Source organism: Bufo bufo, chromosome 5, assembly GCF_905171765.1.
Source record: "Bufo bufo chromosome 5, aBufBuf1.1, whole genome shotgun sequence".
Taxonomy (NCBI): Eukaryota; Metazoa; Chordata; class Amphibia; order Anura; family Bufonidae; genus Bufo; species Bufo bufo.
In genome coordinates, this window is record NC_053393.1 from 424,065,790 (window position 1) to 424,090,411 (window position 24,622).

The 24,622-nt window shown below is 45.3% G+C and overlaps 1 protein-coding gene across 1 annotated transcript in view; it reads right to left on the reverse strand.

Annotated features, from left to right (window-relative positions):
* The window catches only part of OSBPL10 (oxysterol binding protein like 10), a 469,724-nt gene that overhangs the window by 84,561 nt on the left and 360,541 nt on the right, over positions 1–24,622 (reverse strand). The window contains exon 7 of the mRNA XM_040433369.1: positions 62–199. Coding sequence (XP_040289303.1) covers positions 62–199 — 138 coding nt within the window. The remainder of the gene's footprint in view (positions 1–61; positions 200–24,622) is intronic.

The following is a 24,622-nucleotide window of genomic DNA, read 5'->3' on the forward strand; positions in this document are numbered from 1 at the left end:
AGTTGAAGAGGGAAGTCTAACCGCTGAAGGAAAGCAATAATGCCGAATTCTCTTTGCGTACCTTGGTAAGATCCATTCCAAGCTTGAGCTGCGAGATAAGGTGGAGGATTACACTGCGCTGATCATCCATGACGCCTAAATCTTTTTCCTCATTATCTTCGGTGTCTGTCAGCTCATCCTCTGCCTCAGGAGGACCAGCCTACAAAAATGAGAAAGAAACAGCACAATTACTCCATTATCTCTTCAGCAAAGCTTTTTTTTATACTAGTGCTTTTGTAAGGCAAGTCATAGTTCCCATCTAACAATTCCAGGAAGGAGAAAACAACACTCGAATGACAAAATGAAACCATTAAATGTACATATAAAAACAGATACATACATATGGGTACGGGTGCTCATTATGGAGACCTCAGAAGCAGCCCTTTACTCCAAAGGGTTGTACACAACATCCAGCCAGGCCGGTTGAAGGAATAGATACACATATGGCCTTATTCTTCATGTGGCCAGCATTTCCTATATATTTAGTTGTCTTCTGTAGTAGAAAATAAATCTCTACAAACAAATCCTCCAAAATCTGCTCTCATTTTTCTCAAAATACACATGGAGGGAACACAGTCATATAAAAAAAAAAAAGCCAATACATAAAAATATGTTAAAAGATATACACAGAACAATGTTTCAGACCCCTACCAATCTGGTATTGATGACCTTTATACTGAACAGGGGTCATCAATATCTAGAAACCAGAAAACCCCTTTAAAGGGCACCTGTCAGCAGCTACAAACCTATAAATTTGGGAATATTGCAATGAAGCCCTCATTCCCATTAAAAATAAAATAGAGTATGTAAAAAAAAACAGATAAAAGCAATAAAGCTGGAGACAGAGAGGCTCATTGCCAATGAGTGCAAAGCTAACCCTCAAATGGTCTTCCATTATAAAAATTGTAAAAAAAATTAAAATTGTTGTCCCTATAAAAGTGATGAGATAGAATTTGTGGAGGGTGAGGAGGAGAAAGCAAATGTAATTCATATTTTTTACTCCACTGTATTCATGGAAGAAACGGAAATGTCAAATGAAATGCACAGTGACAAAGTAACCACCCCATTAAATGTGGCCTGTATGACCCAGTAAGACGTGCAGCGGCGCCTTAAAAAGATTAAAATAGACAAATAACCAGTCCAGATGGCATACACCCGCGTATCCTAAGACAATTAAAGGGGTTGTCCAGTGGTTAATATTGATGACCTATTGTCAGGATAGGTCATCAATATCTGACCGGCAGGGGTCAGACTCCCAGCAGATCAGCTGTTTGAAGAAGAGGTGGCGCTGCATGTGAGAGCCACCTCCTCTTCATTACACTGCGTCTCAGAAGTGCAGTGTAATACAACTACCCACTTCATTCAAGAGAATGGAGCGAGCACTTGTACTACGCCGTTGCTCCACAGGAGACAAGGCAAAGTGTAAAGACCAGGAAGCAGAGAGTTGACTCCTCTTCAAACGGTAGATCGGCAGGTGTGCCGGGTGTCAAACCCCCACCGATCTGATATTGATGACCTATGCTGACGATAGGTCATCAATATTAATGGCAGGACAATCGCTTTAAGTAATGTAATAGACAGACTCTTATTTCTTATATTTAAAGGGGTTGTCTCACTTCAGCCAATGGTCTTTATCGTGTAACGAAAGTTAATACAAAGGCACTTACTAATGTATTGTGATTGTCCATATTGCCTCCTTTGCTGGCTAGACTCATTTGTCCATCACATTATACACTTCTCGTTTCTGTGGTTACGACCACCCTGTAATCAGCATTGGTGGCCGTGCTTGCACACTATAGGAAAAAGCGCTGTCCTATGTGCGCTCCTATGATCCCGGCCACCAGAGAGGCACATGCTTTTTCCTGTAGTATGTACACATGGCCACCGCTACTGGATTACAGGGTGGTTGTAACCATGGAAATGAGCTACGTGATGGAAAAATGGATCAAGCCAGCAGAAGTAATATGGATAATAACAATACATTAGTAAGTGGCTTGTATTAACTTCATCTACATGATAAATTTAATTTACTGAAGTGAGACAACCCCTTTAAGGACTCTATATTGTCAGGGTTTGTTCCACAGGACTGGCGCATAGCAAGTTCAGTGCCAATATTCCAAAGGGGTCAAAAAGTGAGCCCGGAAACTATAGTTCTATAAGTTTAAGGCCTCTTGCACACGGCCGTTGTGTGGCTGTTCCATGCATTGGGGACCGAAATTTGCCCCCATCCGTGCGGCAGCCATGACGGATCCAGACCTATTAAACTTGAATGGGTCCGTGATCTGTCCGCACCATAAAACAATAGAACAAGTTCAAGTAAATGGGTCCGCATTCATGATGCGGGGAGCAGACGGCTGGTGCCTGCATATTGCGGACCTGCTGTTTGCGGGCCGCAATAGGGATCATGGCCTGCAACGGTCGTGTACATGAGGTCTAACTTCTATTGTTGGTAAACTGAAGGGTTTCTAAGAAGAGCCTATGTGTCACGGCTGTGTCTTGGTCTCTGTGTTGTTTGCAATGACACATTTGCCGTGCATGCAGGTTGCCTGGGGCAACGTGTGATTTGTGCAGCATGTGTGTACACTTCTCCTTTAAGGTTTGTTTTCCTTCCCTGCCTAGTGCTTTTGGGGTTAATTATCTGGCTGGGTGTGGTCACTAGGTGCTTATATTGCCTGTGGCTGGTAGCCTGGAGTTAGTTGTCCTCCAGCCTCTGTTGGTGCTAGAGCTATGCTCCTGTCCTGGGTATTCCATCTGCCCAGTTATTGAGGGCCACCTAGTGAGACATCGATGTCATCTCAATGTCACCTTCCCTTCCTTTCCCTATTCTATTTGTGGTGTGGTTTGTATGGGTTAGTGTTGTATGTCTAGTTGTTGTTCCATGTCTGGTCTGTCTATGGTGTGTATAGTCCTGCATGGATGCTAGACATGTCCCCTGTCTGTGCCTTCGGTGAGAGGGCTCCTGGGTTCCCCGGAGGGGGAACAACAAGTCAGTGTGCAGCTCTGCCTGAGGCCGCCATGCATCCTGTCCACATGGGGGCCCAGGCAGTTACTTGTGTGCTGGGTTCTGTGTTTGTTTGTACTGTGTCCTATATGGTGTTCGGGTTCCAGTAGATATTCATGGATTCCAGCTTGCTGCTCACTGTCATGTTTCTATGTTTCTAGGCCTGAGGGAGATTCTGGTTCATCCTTCTGGTGGAGGAGCCGGCCATCTCTAGTGCTGACACTATAACTAGGGTTATACAGGGTGTTAGGGCCCTAGGTTCCGGTGTATGAACTTCCATTACCATCGAGGGCTGTTCATACTTTAGTTAGTCAGGACTAGCATTAGGGTTTCTAGGAGGTGACCAGCCCACTTTCCCCAGTGTTCAGGACTAGTTTCTGTTCCCGTTTACCCTCGGTGTTGAGTTTTCCCCCACTCCCCACCGTGAAACTATCCTCGAGTGAGTTCAGGCTTACAAATGATGTTACTTTTTTCCTCAGGAACACAACCGATTTTCACAAGACAGGGATCATTTTAATCAGCAGGATTAACCCAACCAGGCAATATGCTATTGTTGACAGGTGCTCTTTAAGAAGCAGGTGTTACAGTACTTCAATACTGGATGCTGGTGTGCCCATTATTCTTTGTTTCAAAAGTCGTTTGGCAATGGAGACTAAGGAATTTGTGAAGTATCCAAGTTGTGAACTGTAGATGTTTGATACATTTGTTATAAACCAGAAGGTTTGCTGATAATGTGAAGATCTTCTATTTCCTTGTAGCTCAATCAGAATCTTAAGCTAAAGTCTCAAACTGCACCTATGGTAATGTATGTTACTATAATAAACATTCATCTTTAATAATACAGATGTGAACATAAAAGCCCTACTGTGTACCAAGAAAAATGCAGATAATGTATAAACTCCAAAGTCAACTCTTGAAACTTACAATTTCTTTTAAAATCAGTGTTTTTTTTTGTTTTGTTTTTTTCATTTTAAGAATTTACCCATTCACACAACTTTTTATACAGCAACTGATTTATGATGCGTATTTTGGTCATGCCTAGGGGTGAATCTATTGAAAATCAGGCTACCCTCACATCTGTGTGGGAGATGACATTGAACACGACGGACACTTCCCTACCAGACCCTATTATAAGTCAGTGGAGTTCATCAGATTCCACCCTTCTCCGCCACACAATGAATCGGACCACCACTACTTCATGAACCATGACAAATGTGAACAGAGCCTTTTTTTTACATGACAATCTATCTAAAAAACAATAAGGGTTTAACAATGGCTAAGCTTTAGAATTGGTGAAGATGCAGGACCGTAAAATATCATGTACTGTGCCAATTTCTGTTCCTCACCGCTAATCAAAGTCTAGCCATTTCAGCTGGTTGAACAATTACAGCCTAGTAGCTTGGAATTTTCTCAACTGCCCAAATGAAGTATATAAATGTCAAATCTTAAGACATTGTTTTTGCTTATACATTGTGTGTGCTACATCATTCCAGAACACTCTGTGATTTCCTGGTCTTGTGCCCGACTCAAGACATATTTGCTGCAACTATAACTGCTTGGAAGATTGTATTCTACTGTGAGCATTTCGAGAAACAATTTAATATAATATATAATAAGCATGGTCCTTAATGTTCTGCATACTTCAGAGTCAATAAAGAAGATTCTAGCAATAGAACGAAAATACCAAATTCCTGTGAAAAATTGCGGTCCGCAACGCGCGGGCACCGAACGCGGGGCTTGCCGCATGCTGATCGTGGACCCATTCACTTGAATGTGGACCGCGACCTGTATCTGACGGTCCACATCGCAAAGAAGTAGTGCATGCACTACTTTTTTGTGGTGCGGACAGAAAACCCACGGGAGCACTCCTTAGTGCTTCAGTGGGCTTCCAATCTGTGCCTCAGTTCCGCACTACACCACATCTCCTAGATCGCGGACCCGTTTAAGTGAATGGGTCCACATCCGTAATGCGGGGTGCACATGGCCAGTGCCCGTGTATTGCTGAATGCGGGCCGCAAAATGGCCACGGCCGGGCAATGGCTGTGTTCATGAGCCCTTAGAGGTGTATTGTATACACGATGGCCTAGATGTGCTAGTTAATTGTGTGATTTACTGCTGTGTTGCCAGTTGTGTAGAAATCCATGTTCAGTTGTCACCCCAGGTATTACAATGAATAAATTGGTTATTACATGAATCCATGTGCCAATTCCTGAAGGGGAATGGAATCGCTTAAGATCTGGACAGGGCGGGCACTGGCAGAACAAGGGAGTTAATGGTGCGTGCCCCTTCTATGGCATATGTGTGTTAGGCTGGTTTTACACCAGCAGATGAGGCTGACGACTGTCACGAAGGAAGAGTTCTTTCCCAACAAATGCCTGCCCGTCAGTGAAGGAGACCGCTGCTATTACACACAGCAATCTCCTCCACAGTATGGGGAGGCGCAATTGCTAATGCCATTGCTGAATCATTTTTTGCCGGCAGTAGATCGTGATTAGATGGCACGATCTGCCACTGGCAAACAATGATTTTTTTACCTGCTTAAAAATCGTGATTACCTGATGAACGAACGTCGGCACTATTACACAGGTAGATCATCACTAACGAGCGTTCCTACAAACGAGGGTTGGAAGTCAGCCTTTCACAGTAATTGTGGTTATGAGTTACCGCTTGACCCTGTTGTGATGGTAATAGTGCTTCGTTGAACTGTAATGTGACTGTTCATAACCTCTACATGACACAGCAACTTTCCACGTTTGCGTTTTTACTTTTCGCTCCCAGCTTTCTCGCCATAACTTTTTTATTTCTCCATTCACATACTCGCATGAGGACTTTTTTTTTGTGGGACAAGTAGTGCTTTCTAATGGCACTAAATCTGCCACCGTTTTATGGGTTTTGTTAAAACTGAGTTGTATAGTTTTTCGCATTAAAATTTTTTAAACTTTGGAAAAAATTATTTTCTTCTCTTCATTACCATATTGTGAACCCCAACTTTTTTATATTTCTGAGGGCTCATTTTTGCTGAGCGATTTGTGCTTTTCATTTATACTATTTTGGGCTGTGTATAACATTTTGATTCCATTTTTCAGAATGATTTAAACTTTTATATTTTTACTTTTTTAAATCTTTTTACAATTTTTTTTTAACCTTTTTTAAGTCGCCATAGGTGACTATAACAATCATTAGATTTCTATTTAGCAAAGGGATTTAAACCATTGCCAAATAAGAAAAGTAGTATATTCCAAATTAGCTCTGCCACCTGTAGGCGTACATTGGTATACACTGCTTGCAGAATTATTAGGCAAATGAGTATTTTGACCACATCATCCTCTTTATGCATGTTGTCTTACTCCAAGCTGTATAGGCTCGAAAGCCTACTACCAATTAAGCATATTAGGTGATGTGCATCTCTGTAATGAGAAGGGGTGTGGTCTAATGACATCAACACCCTATATTAGGTGTGCATAATTATTAGGCAACTTCCTTTCCTTTGGCAAAATGGGTCAAAAGAAGGACTTGACAGGCTCAGAAAAGTCAAAAATAGTGAGATATCTTGCAGAGGGATGCAGCACTCTTAAAATTGCAAAGCTTCTGAAGCGTGATCATCGAACAATCAAGCGTTTCATTCAAAATAGTCAACAGGGTCGCAAGAAGCGTGTGGAAAAACCAAGGCGCAAAATAACTGCCCATGAACTGAGAAAAGTCAAGCGTGCAGCTGCCAAGATGCCACTTGCCACCAGTTTGGCCATATTTCAGAGCTGCAACATCACTGGAGTGCCCAAAAGCACAAGGTGTGCAATACTCAGAGACATGGCCAAGGTAAGAAAGGCTGAAAGACGACCACCACTGAACAAGACACACAAGCTGAAACGTCAAGACTGGGCCAAGAAATATCTCAAGACTGATTTTTCTAAGGTTTTATGGACTGATGAAATGAGAGTGAGTCTTGATGGGCCAGATGGATGGGCCCGTGGCTGGATTGGTAAAGGGCAGAGAGCTCCAGTCCGACTCAGACGCCAGCAAGGTGGAGGTGGAGTACTGGTTTGGGCTGGTATCATCAAAGATGAGCTTGTGGGGCCTTTTCGGGTTGAGGATGGAGTCAAGCTCAACTCCCAGTCCTACTGCCAGTTTCTGGAAGACACCTTCTTTAAGCAGTGGTACAGGAAGAAGTTTGCATCCTTCAAGAAAAACATGATTTTCATGCAGGACAATGCTCCATCACACGCGTCCAAGTACTCCACAGCGTGGCTGGCAAGAAAGGGTATAAAAGAAGAAAATCTAATGACATGGCCTCCTTGTTCACCTGATCTGAACCCCATTGAGAACCTGTGGTCCATCATCAAATGTAAGATTTACAAGGAGGGAAAACAGTACACCTCTCTGAACAGTGTCTGGGAGGCTGTGGTTGCTGCTGCACGTAATGTTGATGGTGAACAGATCAAAACACTGACAGAATCCATGGATGGCAGGCTTTTGAGTGTCCTTGCAAAGAAAGGTGGCTATATTGGTCACTGATTTGTTCTTGTTTTGTTTTTGAATGTCAGAAATGTATATTTGTGAATGTTGAGATGTTATATTGGTTTCACTGGTAAAAATAAATAATTGAAATGGGTATATATTTGTTTTTTGTTAAGTTGCCTAATAATTATGCACAGTAATAGTCACCTGCACACACAGATATCCCCCTAAAATAGCTAAAACTAAAAATAAACTAAAAACTACTTCCAAAAATATTCAGCTTTGATATTAATGAGTTTTTTGGGTTCATTGAGAACATGGTTGTTGTTCAATAATAAAATTAATCCTCAAAAATACAACTTGCCTAATAATTCTGCACTCCCTGTATATCAGGCTCCTGTCTATAATTGTAAGTTAACAGCTTCCCCGATCTCATCGAGGGAAAGCTGTTACCAGCACAAGAGTTTGAAGCTGCAGAATTTTCACCTTTCAGATGGCATGGTCACATCTGAGGAGTTAAATGGCTACGACTGGGATAAACATTATCATTTGTCATGGCGTAAGGGGAACTGGACACCGCCGCAGACAGTGATTGGCTGTGGCAATGTCAAACTGGATGTAGAGATCAATGGAGCCCAGCTGAACATCACAGGCCCGCAGGAGAAGGAGCGGGGAGCCGGCACTTGGAAGCAGGTAAGTAAAATTACCTTTGCAGGAGTGAATGGAGGTTTGCCCCCCCCCCCCCCTTCATTCTTGTACAACCCATTAAAATTTCTGAGCAAGTGTAAATAAAATTCCTTGAGAAAACAGGGTGCATGGATATTTTCTTCAAGATCCCACAATGATGGCACCACAGTGGGGACACCGGGTACTGGAGAAGGGACGTTGAGCAGAGCAGCAGGAGATGAGAGCAGTCCACTGTCCTGGATAGTGGAACGTGATATTTATTAAAGTAGTTGCCATAAAACTTTTAATTTGTCTAATACTAATCTTTAGTACAATGACATCACAATTTAGCATTTTACTGTATGTTTTTACACACATTATTTTCCAATAAGGCGGATATTTAATTTCTTGGTTTCTATTACTATGAAATTATATGTGTTTCTTGCATAAAATCACAAAAAAACCTTGAAGACCCAGTTCACTGTATACAATCAATTTCACTTGAAAGATGAAGACAAAATCTACATCCACCAACAACTAGACTAAACTCTACCATCATCCACCCTGATCTAATATTGCTACTTGCCCAGTACAAAGCACTGTTAGTAAGTGTAGATCACCCTCCTGTCTCCTTGGCTATTGCGGGTTTCTCTCACTAAAAGTTAGTGGCGTCGCTACAGGAGGGCGAGGGGGGGGGGCAATTGCCCCCCCTATGTTATTATTTGCCCCCCTAGGTGCCCCCCCGCTGATTCCCCCCAAAGCAGGCCGGTGAATACTAATGAGCGCTTCCATTATGGAAGCGCTCATTAGTACCGAAGGACCAAGAAGCGGTAAACGCTCTGTACTTACCACTTCCTGGTCCTCGGCTGTCGGCTGTGCAGGGCTGCGCACAGCGTGAGGGCGCTCTGTGACCTCACGCTGTGCGTGCCAGTTCAGAGCACAGTCGACTGAGGAGAGAGAAGATTGCAGGCGGCGTCCAGGAGCAGGAGAGCTAAGTGGTTTTTTATTTTATAAAAAATGTGGCTGCTGGGGGCATAATAGGGGCTAATCCTGAGAGGCATAATGGGGGCTAATTGGAGACATATGGGGGCTAATTAGAGGCATATGGGGGCTAATTAGAGGCATATGGGGGCTAATTAGAGGCATAAAGGGGCTAATGAGGCATAATGGTGCTAATGAGGCATAATGGGGGCTAATGAGAGGCATCATGGGGGCTAATTAGAGACACAATGGGAGCTAATTAGACTATTAGAGGCATATGGGGGCTAATGAGGCATATGGGGGGCTAATGAGGCATATGGGCGCTAATAAGAGGCATAATGGGGCTAATTAGAGACATAATGGGGGCTAATTAGAGACATAATGGGGGCTAATTAGGCATATGGGAGCTAATTAGGCATATGGGGGCTAATAAGAGGCATAATGGCTTATAATGGGGGCTAATGAGGCATAAGGGCTGATATGGGGGCTAATGAGAGGCATGGGGGCTGATATGGGAGTGATGAGAGGCATAATGAGGGCTAATGCGAGGCATAATAAGTGTCATCCACAGATGCCCCCATAACAGTGTGTCTTCCAAAGATCCACCATAACAGTATGCCTGCGCACTGACGAGAGACAGAAAAAAGGGGAAAGAATCCGCGGAAGCAAGCAGAGGACGGCACAGCAGACGACCGAATAGCTTTTTTTGTAAATTGTTTGATTATAAATGTATCCCTGCATACCGCAATTCTCTTGTATTTTGTAATCTTATTTATATATATTTATTTTGTTTTTGCCCCCCCATTTTTGACGGTGGTATCTTTGTGCCCCCTCCTATATATTGTTCCTAGAGTCACCACTGCTTACAGTAGAGATGAAATTGATATGGAGATCTGTTCTGTTCCAGTGACAGGACTGCAACCTTTCTCATAAAGGATTTTCAAGTCAGGTGCAGCATTTCTACTTCATATTCACGGAGTGATTCGTGGGTGGACAGCTGTCTGAATAAAGCTGCTGATTTTTTTTCCGATATAATGTAGACCTACAAACTAAGAATTACCTGATCTAGCATAATACAATCTGTCAAGAAGTGAACCGCTTACTGCAACTTGACATTTATAAAAACAGTTTTTTGGATCTATGTAAGGCCTCACGCGGACCGCAAATGTACCGGCACAGAAGCATGCCAGGTAAGGGCAGCATCGGGTATTTCGGCCCCCTGCAGCTCCGTGCGCTGAGATTGGCCGATCAGTGAAGACCGGCACATTGCAGCGCCGGAAGCACATGTAAGCTGCGGGGCAGGGCAGGGTGGGTCAGGGGGAGATGACCGGTGCTGAACAAGTTAACACCTGTCCCATCTGAGGTTAGGAAGGGGACACCAGTGTTTGGAGCCTCCTGCCAGCGCTGCCATTGCCTGGAACAATGCTCCAGCCAATGGCAGCACTATACAAGCTGCACAGGAAAAGGCAGAACCTCCCTGCAGGCAGCCATTCTAGCTGGTGACTTCATGCTGAGAGGTTCTGTGTTTCTCTGTGCTCGATCTGCTGGGATTTGTGGTTTTACCACAGCTTTCACTGCTCCTGTATAGAAGAAGAACATCTGGAACATCTGCTGCAGTGATGTATTTTTTTTTTTTCTGCAGCATAAGTTCCAGATCCCTAATCCAACCCCCTTACCAAACCCTAATATCTGTCCCTATGCCCGCTCACCCTCCAGCCCCGCCTCCCTGTCCGATTTTGCCTGCGGCGAAGACATTTTGACTTTTTTTTGTCACTTTTACAATTTTTTTTCTCCTGCTCTGCACCACTATTTCTGTGTGCGGGCTGTGAAAGCCAAGTACTGATCAGTCCGTACTTCACTGCTCAGCTCCTGGGCTCTTTTTTTTTGGCGCAGATATATATATTTTTTTATCCCTGTCCCTTTTTTATCTTTTTTTAAAAAGAAGTAAGTTAGAATCATATGTATGTATAAGTTAATTTTTAGCTAGTGTTCTTTTTTTGTATCTGCAGTAAATTTTTATACTGCAGTGTCTGCACGAACGCACCAAACATCCGCTTGCGTGCGTTCTGCAGCCCTGAGCACCAATAAGTAAATTTTTTTTTTCCTGCTCGCTTTTGTGCTCAGCTTTTTTTTTTGTTGTAAAAAGTACTTTTAGTGTTAGATAGAAATCAATTTTAGTTAGTTAGTGTTAGTGTAGATTTTTGCACCTGCACCTGCTGAGCGCTGATCAGAAACATACATTTTTCTGACCGGTCTGCTCAGTTTACTGTGCACATTTAATTTTTTTCGTGTAGTTAGTTTAATCTCCATATACATATATATAGAAATCAATTTTAGTTAGGTAGTGTTAGATTTTTGCACGCACATAATATCTGTGTGTGTGCGTGCATTCTGCACCTGCTAAGCGCTGATCAGAAACATAAATTTTTCTGACAGGTCTGCTCAGTTTACTGTGCACTTTTGTTTCCCCCCGTGTAGTTAGTTTTATCTATATATATATATATTGTAGGAAGGCGCAAGGGGCCGTCATTGACGGAAGGTGTGTGTCACCGAGGTTCCTGGCCTCGGTGAGGTAAGAGCCGGTAATTTCAAGGGTCAGCGGCAGCTAGTGCTGATTGACACTGTTTGCTGTTAGTATGGCTGTAAAGCCGATCCGGGCCAGCTCTTACTGGGAGAAGCCAAAGTGCTGGGTGGGTGGCTACTCCCCATGTTCCAGGCCGGGTGTGTTTGAGAACTTGTGCCGTGCTAAAGGGCTGAGAGACGCCTGCTGGGAAACAGGCCCTAAAGCCTGCTGTGGACTGCAGGTGGAAAAACTGCTAACCAGGTGAAGGCTTTTGTTCTGTGGACTTTTTAGGGTGTGAAGAAACACCAAGACTGCAAACCGTTACTTTTTGTTTTTCCTGAACTGTTTAAGTTAAAGACTTTGTGGTTGCCTCTGTACTGCGTCTGCTAGCCTGTTTACCAGAGCAAATCCCCACAATATATATATATATATATATATATATATATATATATATATATATATATATATATATATAAAAAAATCTCCATATACATATACACTCACCTAAAGTATTATTAGGAACACCATACTAATACGGTGTTGGACCCCCTTTTGCCTTCAGAACTGCCTTAATTCTACGTGGCATTGATTCAACAAGGTGCTGATAGCATTCTTTAGAAATGTTGGCCCATATTGATAGGATAGCATCTTGCAGTTGATGGAGATTTGAGGGATGCACATCCAGGGCACGAAGCTCCCGTTCCACCACATCCCAAAGATGCTCTATTGGGTTGAGATCTGGTGACTGTGGGGGCCATTTTAGTACAGTGAACTCATTGTCATGTTCAAGAAACCAATTTGAAATGATTCGATCTTTGTGACATGGTGCATTATCCTGCTGGAAGTAGCCATCAGAGGATGGATACATGTTCTCATTCTGTTTACGCCAAATTCGGACTCTACCATTTGAATGTCTCAACAGAAATCGAGACTCATCAGACCAGGCAACATTTTTCCAGTCTTCAACAGTCCAATTTTGGTGAGCTCGTGCAAATTGTAGCCTCTTTTTCCTATTTGTAGTGGAGATGAGTGGTACCCGGTGGGGTCTTCTACTGTTGTAGCCCATCCGCCTCAAGGTTGTGCGTGTTGTGGCTTCACAAATGCTTTGCTGCATACCTCGGTTGTAACTAATGGTTATTTCAGTCAACGTTGCTCTTCTATCAGCTTGAATCAGTCGGCCCATTCTCCTCTGACCTCTAGCATCCACAAGGCATTTTTGCCCACAGGACTGCCGCATACTGGATGTTTTTCCCTTTTCACACCATTCTTTGTAAACCCTAGAAATGGTTGTGCGTGAAAATCCCAGTAACTGAGCAGATTGTGAAAAACTCAGACCGGCCCGTCTGGCACCAACAACCATGCCACGCTCAAAATTGCTTAAATCACCTTTCTTTCCCATTCTGACATTCAGTTTGGAGTTCAGGAGATTGTCTTGACCAGGACCACCCCCCTAAATGCATTGAAGCAACTGCCATGTGATTGGTTGACTAGATAATTGCATTAATGAGAAATAGAACAGGTGTTCCTAATAATTCTTTAGGTGAGTGTATATAGAAATCAATTTTAGTTAGATAGTGTTAGTGTAGGTTTGTGCGTGCGTGCATCCAGCAATAATTTTTTTTTTATACTCTTTTCTCTATATTTCAAATTTATAACAAGCCCCTTCACGTGTGAAAACACTACATACACACTCCAGACTAAATAAAGTTTTACACATTTCACATAAAACACCACAATAAAATAAAAATGGACCGTCCGTCCCAACGAGTTTACTCAGCTGAAGAGGCATACGTGTATCTTGCCTATGATACTGAGTCGGCCAGTGAGAGAGAAGAGGATGCCACTTTCCTCTACCCCCTCATCATCATCATCCGCTGATGAGGGACCCTCTAGAAGGAGCCCCAGAGTAGCAGTGGAGGCAGCCCCCCAGAGTGACCCCATAAGGACCCCACCACCTGACGATTATCAGCCCCAAATTCTGGATTTTGTGGGCAACTCCGGAATACAGATAGACAGTGCGGGCTTCACAGAACAAGATTTTGTTCAAAATTTTCTTCTCTGAAGACTTTGTAAATTTAATAGTGGCCCAAACCAATTTGTACGCCCAACAATTTATAGCTCAGAACCCTACCTCGCCATATGCTAGACCCTTGGATCTTAAGTGCAGCAGAGATGATGACATTTTGGGGATTCGTGCTGCATATGCAAGAAGCCAAACGTCAGACAATATTGAGTTTCGAACTTTTTCTACCAGACTCCAATTTACAGTAACACCATGACCCGGAAGTGTTTTGAGTCAATTCGGAAATTCTTACACTACAACGACAATACACAGTGCCCCCCCAAAATGATCTGACATTTGACCGTCTGTTCAAGGTTAGGCCCGTCCTAACCACTTTAACACCAAGTTTGCTGAGGTGTACACCTCTGATAAAAATGCATGTGTAGATGAGTCCCTGTTACTTTTCAAAGGGAGGGTTAGATTCCGCCAGTACCTGCCTAGCAAATGGACAAGGTATAGCATAAAAATTTACAAACTTTGTGCGAGTAGCTCCAGGTACACCCACAAGTTCCGCATTTATGAAAGGAAAGATTCCTGCATAGAACCCCCAGAATGCCCCCCCCCAACCTAGGAGTTAGGCCTCCTGCACACGACCGTTGTGTGCACCCGTGGCCGTTGTGCCGTTTTCCGTTTTTTTTCGCGGACCCATTGACTTTCAATAGGTCCGTGGAAAAATCGGAAAATGCACCGTTTTGCAGCCGCATCCGTGATCCGTGTTTCCTGGCCGTGAAAAAAATATGACCTGTCCTATTTTTTTCACGGCCAACGGTTCACGGACCCATTCAAGTCAATGGGTCTGTGAAAAATCACGGATGCACACAAGATTGTCATCCGTGTCCGTGATCCGTGTCCGTGATCCGTGTCCGTTTTTTCCTATCATTTCAATGGCAAACTTGACTTAGATTTTTTTTTCATTTTTCATGTCTGTGGATCCTCCAAAAATCAAGGAAGACCCACGGACGAAAAAACGGTCACGGATCACGGACCAACGGAACCCCATTTTGCGGACCGTGAAAAAATACTGTCGTGTGCAGGAGGCCTTAGTGGAAAGATTGTGTGGGACTTGCTGCACCCACTGCTGGATAAGAGTTACCACCTCTATGTGGATAACTATTATACCAGCATACCCCTATTCATCTCCCTAACCTAACTCCCAGAAGTACTGTGGCTTGCGGCACAGTGCACAAAAATCAGAGAGGCCTCCCTAGATCCCTGGTAGGGCAACCACTGAGAATGGGTGAAATCAGGGCTCTCCTCCATAAGAACATGCTGGCGGTTAAGTACAAGGACAAGAGGGATGTCCTTTTACTGACCACCGTTCACACAAATACCAGCTCCCCTGCTCATGTGCGAGGTACCACTACCACTGTCCCCAAACCAGTTTGTATCCTGGACTACAATAAGCACATGGGAGGGGTTGATCTTTAAAGGGTTTCTACCACTTAGTTTTCACATAATTAGCTTTCAGACACTAGCGATCCGCTAGTGTCTGCTCTACCAAACAATCCTAATATAATAGCTTATTGTGCAGCCGTTTCGCTAAAAAACAAACTTATATTGATATGCTAATGAGCCTCTAGGTGCTATGGGGGCGTCATTAGCACCTAGAGGCTCGGTCTACCTTCACAAAATGCAGTCGCCCAGCGCGTCCCTCCAGCCCGCCCATCTCCTCCGGAATGCGATCCTCCCTGTGAGCCAGCGGACGAATTCTCACGCATGCGCCGTGCGCATCTGTATTTGGCGCATGCGCAGTGAATGTCCATCCAGTAATTTTCCATTTTTACAAATGTGTGCTTTGAAATCCTTTCTCTAGTATTTCTGCCTTCTGTAAGACACCTGTTTGCTGAAAAGTACCCTTTCCACCACTTAAAATGTTCGTACGGGGGTGCTGTTTCCGAAATGGGGTTATTTGTTGGGGTTTTTCATTTCTGGGGACCTCAGGAATTAATTTAATACGACATGGCACCTAAAATCCATGTCTGTTTATTCAGGCCTTGCAAAAAACAGTTTTTGCACTTTGCATCTAGAGACCTGCTGTGCGCCAATACAGCAGGCTACAAGCACATATGGGGTGTTTGAGAAAAGGGGAGAAAATGGGGAACATATACTGGGGTGCATTTTCTTCTTTAATCCCTTGTGAAAAAAAATATTTGGGGTCTGCTAGTAATTTTTTTTTCACAAATGTGTGCTTTGAAATCTTTTTTCAAGTGTTTGTCTTCTGTGAGACACCTGTTTGCTGAAAAGTACCATTTCCACCACTTAAAATGTTTGTACGGGGTTGCTCTTTTTGAAATGCGGTCACTTCTTGGGGTTTTTAATTTCTAGGGACCTCAGGAATGTATTTAATGCGACATGGCAGCTAAAATCCATGTCCGCCAATTCAGGCCTGTCAGCAAAATTCATATTTTGCAGTGTGCCTGCTGTGCTCCCATACAGCAAGCTACAAGCACAGATGGGGTGTTTCCTGAATGGGGAGAAAATGGGTAACACATCCTGGGGTGCATTTTCTCCTTTAACCAGGGGTCAAGTCCTGGGAAAAAAAGTGTGGGAACTCACCCAAGATCCAGTGCCTCCGCGTGAAGTCACGGCAGGCGGCGTACGCAAAGGGAAGGTCGGGAGGAGGAGCAAGCAAGTGCCTTATTTTTCGCCCTATAAGATGCACCTAGGTTTTAGAGGAGGACAATAAGAAAAACATATTTTTCATTACACCTCAGGTCAGACCACCAATCAGACTCCCAATGTTAATCAGACCTCATCTAACAGCCCCAATAAGATCCCCAATGTTAATAAGAACCCAATACGACCTCAGATCAGACCTCAGCTCAGACCCCAATATGAATGACCCCCAATCAGACCTCAGATAAGAGCCCCATGCCTTATAGCAGCCCCCAGCGCCTCTCCAGCAGCCCCCAGCGCCTCTCCAGCAGCCCCCAGCGCCTCTCCAGCAGCCTCATAGCAGCCCCCAGTGCCTCTCCACCAGCCCCCAATGCCTCTCCACCAGCCCCCAGTGCCTCTCCACCAGCCCCCAGTAGCCTCATAGCCGCTCCCAGTGCCTCTCCAGCAGCCCCTAGTGCATCAGCCCCCAGCCAGTAGCCTCATAGCAGCCCTCAGTAGCCTCATAGCAGCCCCCAGTGCCTCTCCATCAGCCCCCAGTGCCTCTCCACCAGCCCCCAGTGCCTTTCCATCAGCCCCCAGTAGCCTCATAGCAGCCCCAGTGCCTCTCCATCAGCCCTCCCTTGTCACTCTCTTTCTCCCCCCTCACCCCCTTGTCACTCTCTTTCTCCCTTGTCACTCTCTCTTTCTCCCCCCTCCCTCCCTCGTCACTCTCTCTTTCTCCCCCCTCCCTCCCTCGTCACTCTCTCTTTCTCCCCCCTCCCTCCCTCGTCACTCTCTCTTTCTCCCCCCTCCCTCCCTTGTCACTCTCTCTTTCTCCCCCCTCCCTCCCTTGTCACTCTCTTTCTCCCCCCTCCCTCCCTTGTCACTCTCTCTTTCTCCCCCCTCCCTCCCTTGTCACTCTCTCTTTCTCCCCCCCTCCCTCCCTTGTCACTCTCTCTTTCTCCCCCCCCTCCCTCCCTTGTCACTCTCTCTTTCTCCCCCCCCCCTTGTCACTCTCTCTTTCTCCCCCCCCCTTGTCACTCTCTCTTTCTCCCCCCCCTCCCTCCCTTGTCACTCTCTCTTTCTCCCCCCCCTCCCTCCCTTGTCACTCTCTCTTTCTCCCCCCCCTCCCTCCCTTGTCACTCTCTCTTTCTCCCCCCCTCCCTCCCTTGTCACTCTCTCTTTCTCCCCCCCCCTTGTCACTCTCTCTTTCTCCCCCCCTCCCTCCCTTGTCACTCTCTCTTTCTCCCCCCCCCTCCCTCCCTTGTCACTCTCTCTTTCTCCCCCCCTCCCTTGTCACTCTCTCTTTCTCCCCCCCTCCCTCCCTTGTCACTCTCTTTCTCCCCCCCCTCCCTCCCTTGTCACTCTCTCTTTCTCCCCCCCCTTGTCACTCTCTTTCTCCCCCCCCCTTGTCACTCTCTCTTTCTCCCCCCCCCCTCCCTCCCTTGTCACTCTCTCTTTCTCCCCCCCCTCCCTCCCTTGTCACTCTCTCTTTCTCCCCCCCCTCCCTCCCTTGTCACTCTCTCTTTCTCCCCCCCTCCCTCCCTTGTCACTCTCTCTTTCTCCCCCCTCCCTCCCTTGTCACTCTCTCTTTCTCCCCCCTCCCTCCCTTGTCACTCTCTTTCTCCCCCCCTCCCTCCCTTGTCACTCTCTCTTCCCCCCCCTCCCTCCCTTGTCACTCTCTCTTTCTCCCCCCCTCCCTCCCTTGTCACTCTCTCTTTCTCCCCCTGCCTCCCTTGTCACTCTCTCTTTCTCCCCCCTCCCTCACTTGTCACTCTCTCTTTCTCCCCTCCCTCCCTTGTCACTCTCTCTTTCTCCCCTCCCTCCCTTGTCACTCTCTCTTTCTCCCCCCTCCCTCCCTTGTCACTCTCTCTTTCTCCCCCCCCCTCCCTTGTCACTCTCTTTCTCCCCCCCCCCTCCCTTGTCACTCTCTCTTTCTCCCCCCTCCCTCCCTTGTCACTCTCTCTTTCTCCCCCCTCCCTCCCTTGTCACTCTCTCTTTCTCCCCCCTCGTCACTCTCTCTTTCTCCCCCCTCCCTTGTCACTCTCTCTTTCTCCCCCCTCCCTCCCTTGTCACTCTCTCTTTCTCCCCCCTCCCTCCCTTGTCACTCTCTCTTTCTCCCCCCTCCCTCCCTTGTCACTCTCTCTTTCTCCCCCCTCCCTCCCTTGTCACTCTCTCTTTCTCCCCCCTCGTCACTCTCTCTTTCTCCCCCCTCGTCACTCTCTCTTTCTCCCCCCTCGTCACTCTCTCTTTCTCCCCCCTCGTCACTCTCTCTTTCTCCCCCCTCGTCACTCTCTCTTTCTCCCCCCTCCCTCCCTTGTCACTCTCTCTTTCTCCCCCCTCCCTCATCACTCTCTCTTTCTCCCCCCTCCCTCCCTCCCTTGTCACTCTCTCTTTCTCCCCCCTCCCTCCCTCGTCACTCTCTCTTTCTCCCCACCCACCTCGGGTGTAGCGTGGCCGAGCTCTGTCCGATCCGTGGTACAGGAGCATTTGTTTTCTGTACCCGGCCGGACTGAAAGGAAGTGCACACTAAGTGAGCACTTCCTGTCAGTCCGGCCGGGTACAGGAAACAAAAGCTCCTGTACCGCGGATCGGACAGAGCTCGGCCACGCTACACTTGAGGCGCTTCCCTCCCTCTCTTCATGCTGCGCCAGAGCGGGGCGCCGACAGTGTTGAGGGGCACAATGCGCTGCCCTGCTGAAAGGGAACGGCGTTCCTGCTAAGAAAAAAGTGCAGGAACGCCGTTCCCACGCGTTCCTGCAGGACTCGAGCCCTGCCTTTAACGCCTTGTGAAAAAAAATTGGGGTCTGCTAGTAATTTTTTTTTTTCACAAATGTGTGCTTTGAAATCCTTTCACAAGTGTTTGCTGAAAAGTACCCTTTCTACCACTTAAAATGTTCATACTATTTCCGAAATGGGGTCACTTGTTCAGGTTTTTCATTTCTGGGGACCTCAGGAATTTATTTAATGCAACATGGCAGCTAAAATCCATGTCCGCCAATTCAGGCCTGTCAGCAAAATTCATATTTTGCAGTGTGCTTGCTGTGCTCCCATACAGCAAGCTACAAGCACAGATGGGGTGTTTCCTGAATGGGGAGAAAATGGGTAACACATCCTGGGGTACATTTTCTCCTTTAACGCCTTGTGAAAAAAATTGGGGTCTGCTAGTAATTTTTTTTTTTCCACAAATGTGTGCTTTGAAATCCTTTCACAAGTGTTTGCTGAAAAGTACTCTTTCTACCACTTAAAATGTTCGTACTGTTTCCAAAATGGGGTCACTTGTTCAGGTTTTTAATTTCTGGGAACCTCAGGAATTTATTTAATGCAACATGACAGCTAAAATCCATGTCTGTTTATTCAGGCCTGCAAAAAACATATTTAGTTGTTTGACTCTAGAGCCCTGCCATGCGCCCATACATTATATTTTGAGCACGTATGGGGTGTTGGCGTATTCGGGGGGAAACGGGAAACAAAATGTGGGGTGCATTTTACCTGTTACCCCTTGTGAAAGTGAAAAATGTGGGTGTAAAGCGACTTTTTCTGGAAAAATTAGAAATTTTTCATTTTCACAGCCAATTCCATGAATCACCTTTGAGGTCAAAGTTCTCACTACACATCTTGAGATATTCCTTGAGGGGTGTAGTTTCCAGAATGGGGTCACTTTTTGGGGGTTTCCACTGTAGGGGTACCTCAGGGTGTCTTCATATGCGACATAGCTCCCAAAAGCCAATCCTGCAAAATCTGTCCTCCAAAAGCCCTATGGCGCTACTTCTCTTTTGAACCCTGCCATGCACCCATACATAATTTTTTGAGCACATATGGGGTGTTGGCGTATTAAGGGGGAAATGGGGAACTAAATGCGAGGTGCATTTTGTCCTGTTACCCCTTGTGAAAGTGAAAAATGTGGGTGTAAAGTTACTTTTTCTGGAAAAAATATTATTTTTCATTTTCACAGCCAAGCGTTTCCTAAGTCTGGGAAACGCCTGATGGGTCAAAGTGCTCACTACACACCTTGAAATATTCCTTGAGGGGTGTAGTTTCCGGAATGGGGTTACTTTTTGGGATTTCCACTGTAGGGCCACCTTAGGGTGTCTTCATATGCGACACAGCTCCCAATTACCATTCCAGCTAAATCCGCTCTAGAAAAGCCATATGGTGCTCCTTCTACTCTGAAGCCTGCTGTGCGCCCATACATTATTTTTTGAGCACATATGGGGTGTTTCTGTAAATTCCAGAATCAGAGTAATAGATTTTGAGTTTTGTGTGGCTGTTAACCCTTGATGTGTTGAAGAAAAAATAGATTAAAATTTAAAATCTGCTAAAAAAAATATGAAATTTAGAAATTTCATTCCCATTTTTATTTAATTCTTGTGGGGCACCTAACGGGTTAACAAAGTTTGTAAAATCAGTTTTGAATAGCTTGAGGGGTGTAGTTTCTAAAATGGGGTGATTTATGGGTGGTTTCTAATATGTAAGGCCCAGAAAGTGACTTCATAACTGAACTGGTCCTTAAAAAATTGGGGTTTGGAAATGTGCTTAAAAATGTGAAGATTTGCTTCTAAACTTCTAAGCCTTCTAACGTCCCAAAAAAAGAAAATGTAATTTTCTAAATGATTCAAACATGAAGTAGACATATGGGGAATGTAAGGTAATAAGTATTTTTGGAGGTATTACTATATATTGTAAAAGTAGAGAAATTTGGAAATGCAAATTTTTCTAAATGTTTGGTAAATTTGGTATTTTTTTTATAAATAAAAATGAAATTTTTTTACTACATTTTACCACTGTCATGAAGTACAATATGTGACGAGAAAACAATCTCAGAATGGCCTGGATAAGTAAAAGCATTTTAAAGTTATTACCACATAAAGTGACACTATAGCTACTAGAGAGGGGTCGTTGATCCAGGGAGTTATTCTGATTGCCTGATTGGGGTCGGGAAGGAATTTTTTATTCCCCTAAAGTGGGGAAAATTGGCTTCTACCTCACAGTTTGTTTGTTTTTTGCCTTCCTCTGGATCAACTTGCAGGATGACAGGCCGAACTGGATGGACAAAGGTCTTTTTTCGGCCTTATGTACTATGTTACTATGTCAGATTTGCTAAAAATGGCCTGGTCCTTAAAGGGTTTCTACCACCACATTTTCACCTATTTAGCTGTCAGACACTAGCGATCTGCTAGTGTCTGCTCTACCTAACCATGCTATTGTAATCCCTTTCTGTGCTAATGAGCCTCTTGGTGCTATGGGGGCGTCTTTTCAGCACCTAGAGGCTCCGTCCACTCACCATTTCTGCCGCCCAGCGCGCTCCAGCCCGCCCCTCTCCTCGATGGACAGCCCACTCGCGAGAATTCGGCTGAGATGCAGAGAAGTAGTCTGTCAATCTAGAGGAGAGGGGCGGGGCGGGCTGGAGCGCGCTGGGCGACAGAAATGGTGAGTGGACGGAGCCTCTAGGTGCTGAAAAGACGCCCCCATAGCACCTAGAGGCTCATTTGCATACCAATAAAACTAAGTTTTTTAGGGTAACCGCTGCACAGAAAGGGATTACAATAGCATGGTTAGGTAGAGCAGACACTAGCAGATCGCTAGTGTCTGACAGCTAAATAGGTGAAAATGTGGTGGTAGAAACCCTTTAAAGAGGACCTTTCACCAGAAGAAAGCCTCTAAACTGACTATACAGAAGTGTAGAGCGGCGCCCAGGGATCCCGCTGCACTTACTGTTATCCCCGGGCGCCGCTCCGTTCTCCGGTTATAGCCTCCGGTATGTTTGTAGTTAGGCTCCACCCACTTGATCCTGCCACGGTATTCTTCTCCTATGCTGTAGCGCTGGCCAATCGCAGCGCTCAGCTCATAGCCAGGATCTCTACCTAAATGTTATTCTCATAGAAATCTAGTTAATATTACAGCTAGTTCATCTGTAAAGTAAGCCCCCGCCCACACCATGGGCTCACCACATTGACAAGTCTTTCTTAGACTTTCAAACTAGTAGCTAACTCACCTGTCCGGGCTCCAGCGCTGCCAGGCCGCGCCTCCAGTAGCAACAGAGCACAATGCTCTGTTTCACACTGCCGCGTGCATACGCTGGGGGAGATTGGTGCTGGGTTGAGTGACAGCCCAGCTGCCCAGTTAACCTGTGGATTGTAAACAGTCCAATGAAGCGCTGAGTCCATGGACCTATCAGGTTCTGATCCAGGAACTCGGTCCTCTATTTAAATCCCCTCCTGACAATTCACCTTTGCCAGTGATAGTTTTTGACTCCCTAGCTGTGGTCCCAGTTCCTGTTCTGTGCTTTTGGAATATCTGTATATTTAACCTCGGCATGCTTTTGTCCACTCTCCACGCCCTGTGATTTGGTACTGTGTTTCCCGCCTGGTTCTGATCTCGGCTTGGCTATTTGACTAGCCTCCATCTCTCATTTTGGAACTGTATTGCCTGCATGGTTCAGACCCATTTCTGCCCAACTGTGCAATTGTGTTGCTTTTGTCTCTGTGTGTCATCTGTCTTGCACCTTAGTAGGGTAGGGACCGTCGACCAGTTGCGGACTTGCCGCCTAAGGCTTGCACTGCAAGTAGGCAGGGAAAGTGGGCGTGGTAGCTGTGAGGGCTCACTGTCTGTGTCTTCCATACTGACTGCCGTTGCATAAACCCAATTTTGTCCTGTATATATTAAAACAGTATTTTGCAATCCAGTTCATAAGCAACAGGACAGCTAGTCATTTTATGCAGTGGTTCCCCATTGTCCTCCATTGGGATAAAATGCAACGGATAAATGTGCACATATCTTACCTAAAACCAAGGTTGTCTCAGTTTTGGAGTTTGCGCAGACAAGAGGAAATTTAAAGAAGAAAGTGTAATTTTATCTTTTTATCTCAAGTGTCTTGAGAGGCAGATGAAATCAATTTTAGTTATGACATGTCCTCCCTTCTGCAGACTGCATGATTTGCTGGGAATTCTGAGCGGGTTGTTACCAGAGAAAAGGTACAGAGACCAGTTTCATTAAGGGAGTGCTATAAGTCATTCCTTATAGTATAAAAGAAAAACTTATAATAACTTTTTTGTGGATCTTCTGCTTGTCTGGTGTTAGAAAAAACGGTTCTGTGTGAATCTGGCTTCCAGCCTGATACAGGAATTCTTGTTACTAATCAATTCAGGCACTAGCAGTTAAATGAGAACTAATACCAATCAAACAGTCTGTCTATCTAATCTTTCTATCTGAGTAATCTATAGTATAATGACTCATAGTAGTGATCCTGTTTTTTTAATAATGCCCCCCCCCAGTAGTGTCCCTGTATTTTTATAATGCAGCAGTGCCCTCTTTATGCCCTCCCCCTCTGTACTGCGACTAGTGCATGGGGGAGGAGGGGGGGGGAGTACTTACCTCACTCCCATCCCATATCGCCATCTGAATGTGTTGCCTGTGTCCTGGTGCAGGTGGCACAATAATGTTGTCATGGCCACCTGAGTTGGGACACAGACAGATGTGACAACATTGATGGTGACCACTTGCATTGAACTGATAAAAGTACACTGTTACTAGACCTTGTTAATCATTTTTATATATTTCTTATATTTTCAAAACATATGTATACAATCCAGTATGAACAGGGGCAGACTGGGAACTTAAAGTAGCCCTGTAAAAAATACTAAAAGTTGCCCCGTTTTGTAGTCAGATTCAAATTGTTGGAAGGCAGGGCAAGCAATACCATATTTCGGCACATTATGCCACCCCAACAGAGCCAAATGCCACAGTCCATCAAAAAATACTGCCAGCAGCACAAAATACATTTCCAAAAACTTCCACTAGCCGGCTGTGAGGAGGGCTCAGGGGCCCCCTGGGCATCGGCCCACCGGGGAATTTCCCTGTAAGGTCTATGGCCAATTTGCCCCCGAGTATGAATACATATTATCATTTATAGCTTCCCAATTCCACCCCACCCCCTCCCCTACACCACAATCTGTTAGTTATTTTAAACACAGAGATAGTTCCTACCGGAGCATTGGCATATGGTTTATTTTGTATTCGGAATCGAGTAAAGTACATTTTTAAGCAGCGTGTTTTAGCCATTTAGATCAATGCAGTTGTAGACATTACAGAAACCTGGAGGCTTTTAAGACACTATGAAATGAAGGAAATGTATTCAGACATAACCAGGGAAGCACAGAGCATGTGTAAGGGCTCATGCACACCGGTCCACAATGCACGGGCACCGACCGTGGGGCAGCCGGATGCGGATCGCGGACCCGTTCACTTGAATGGGGTCCGC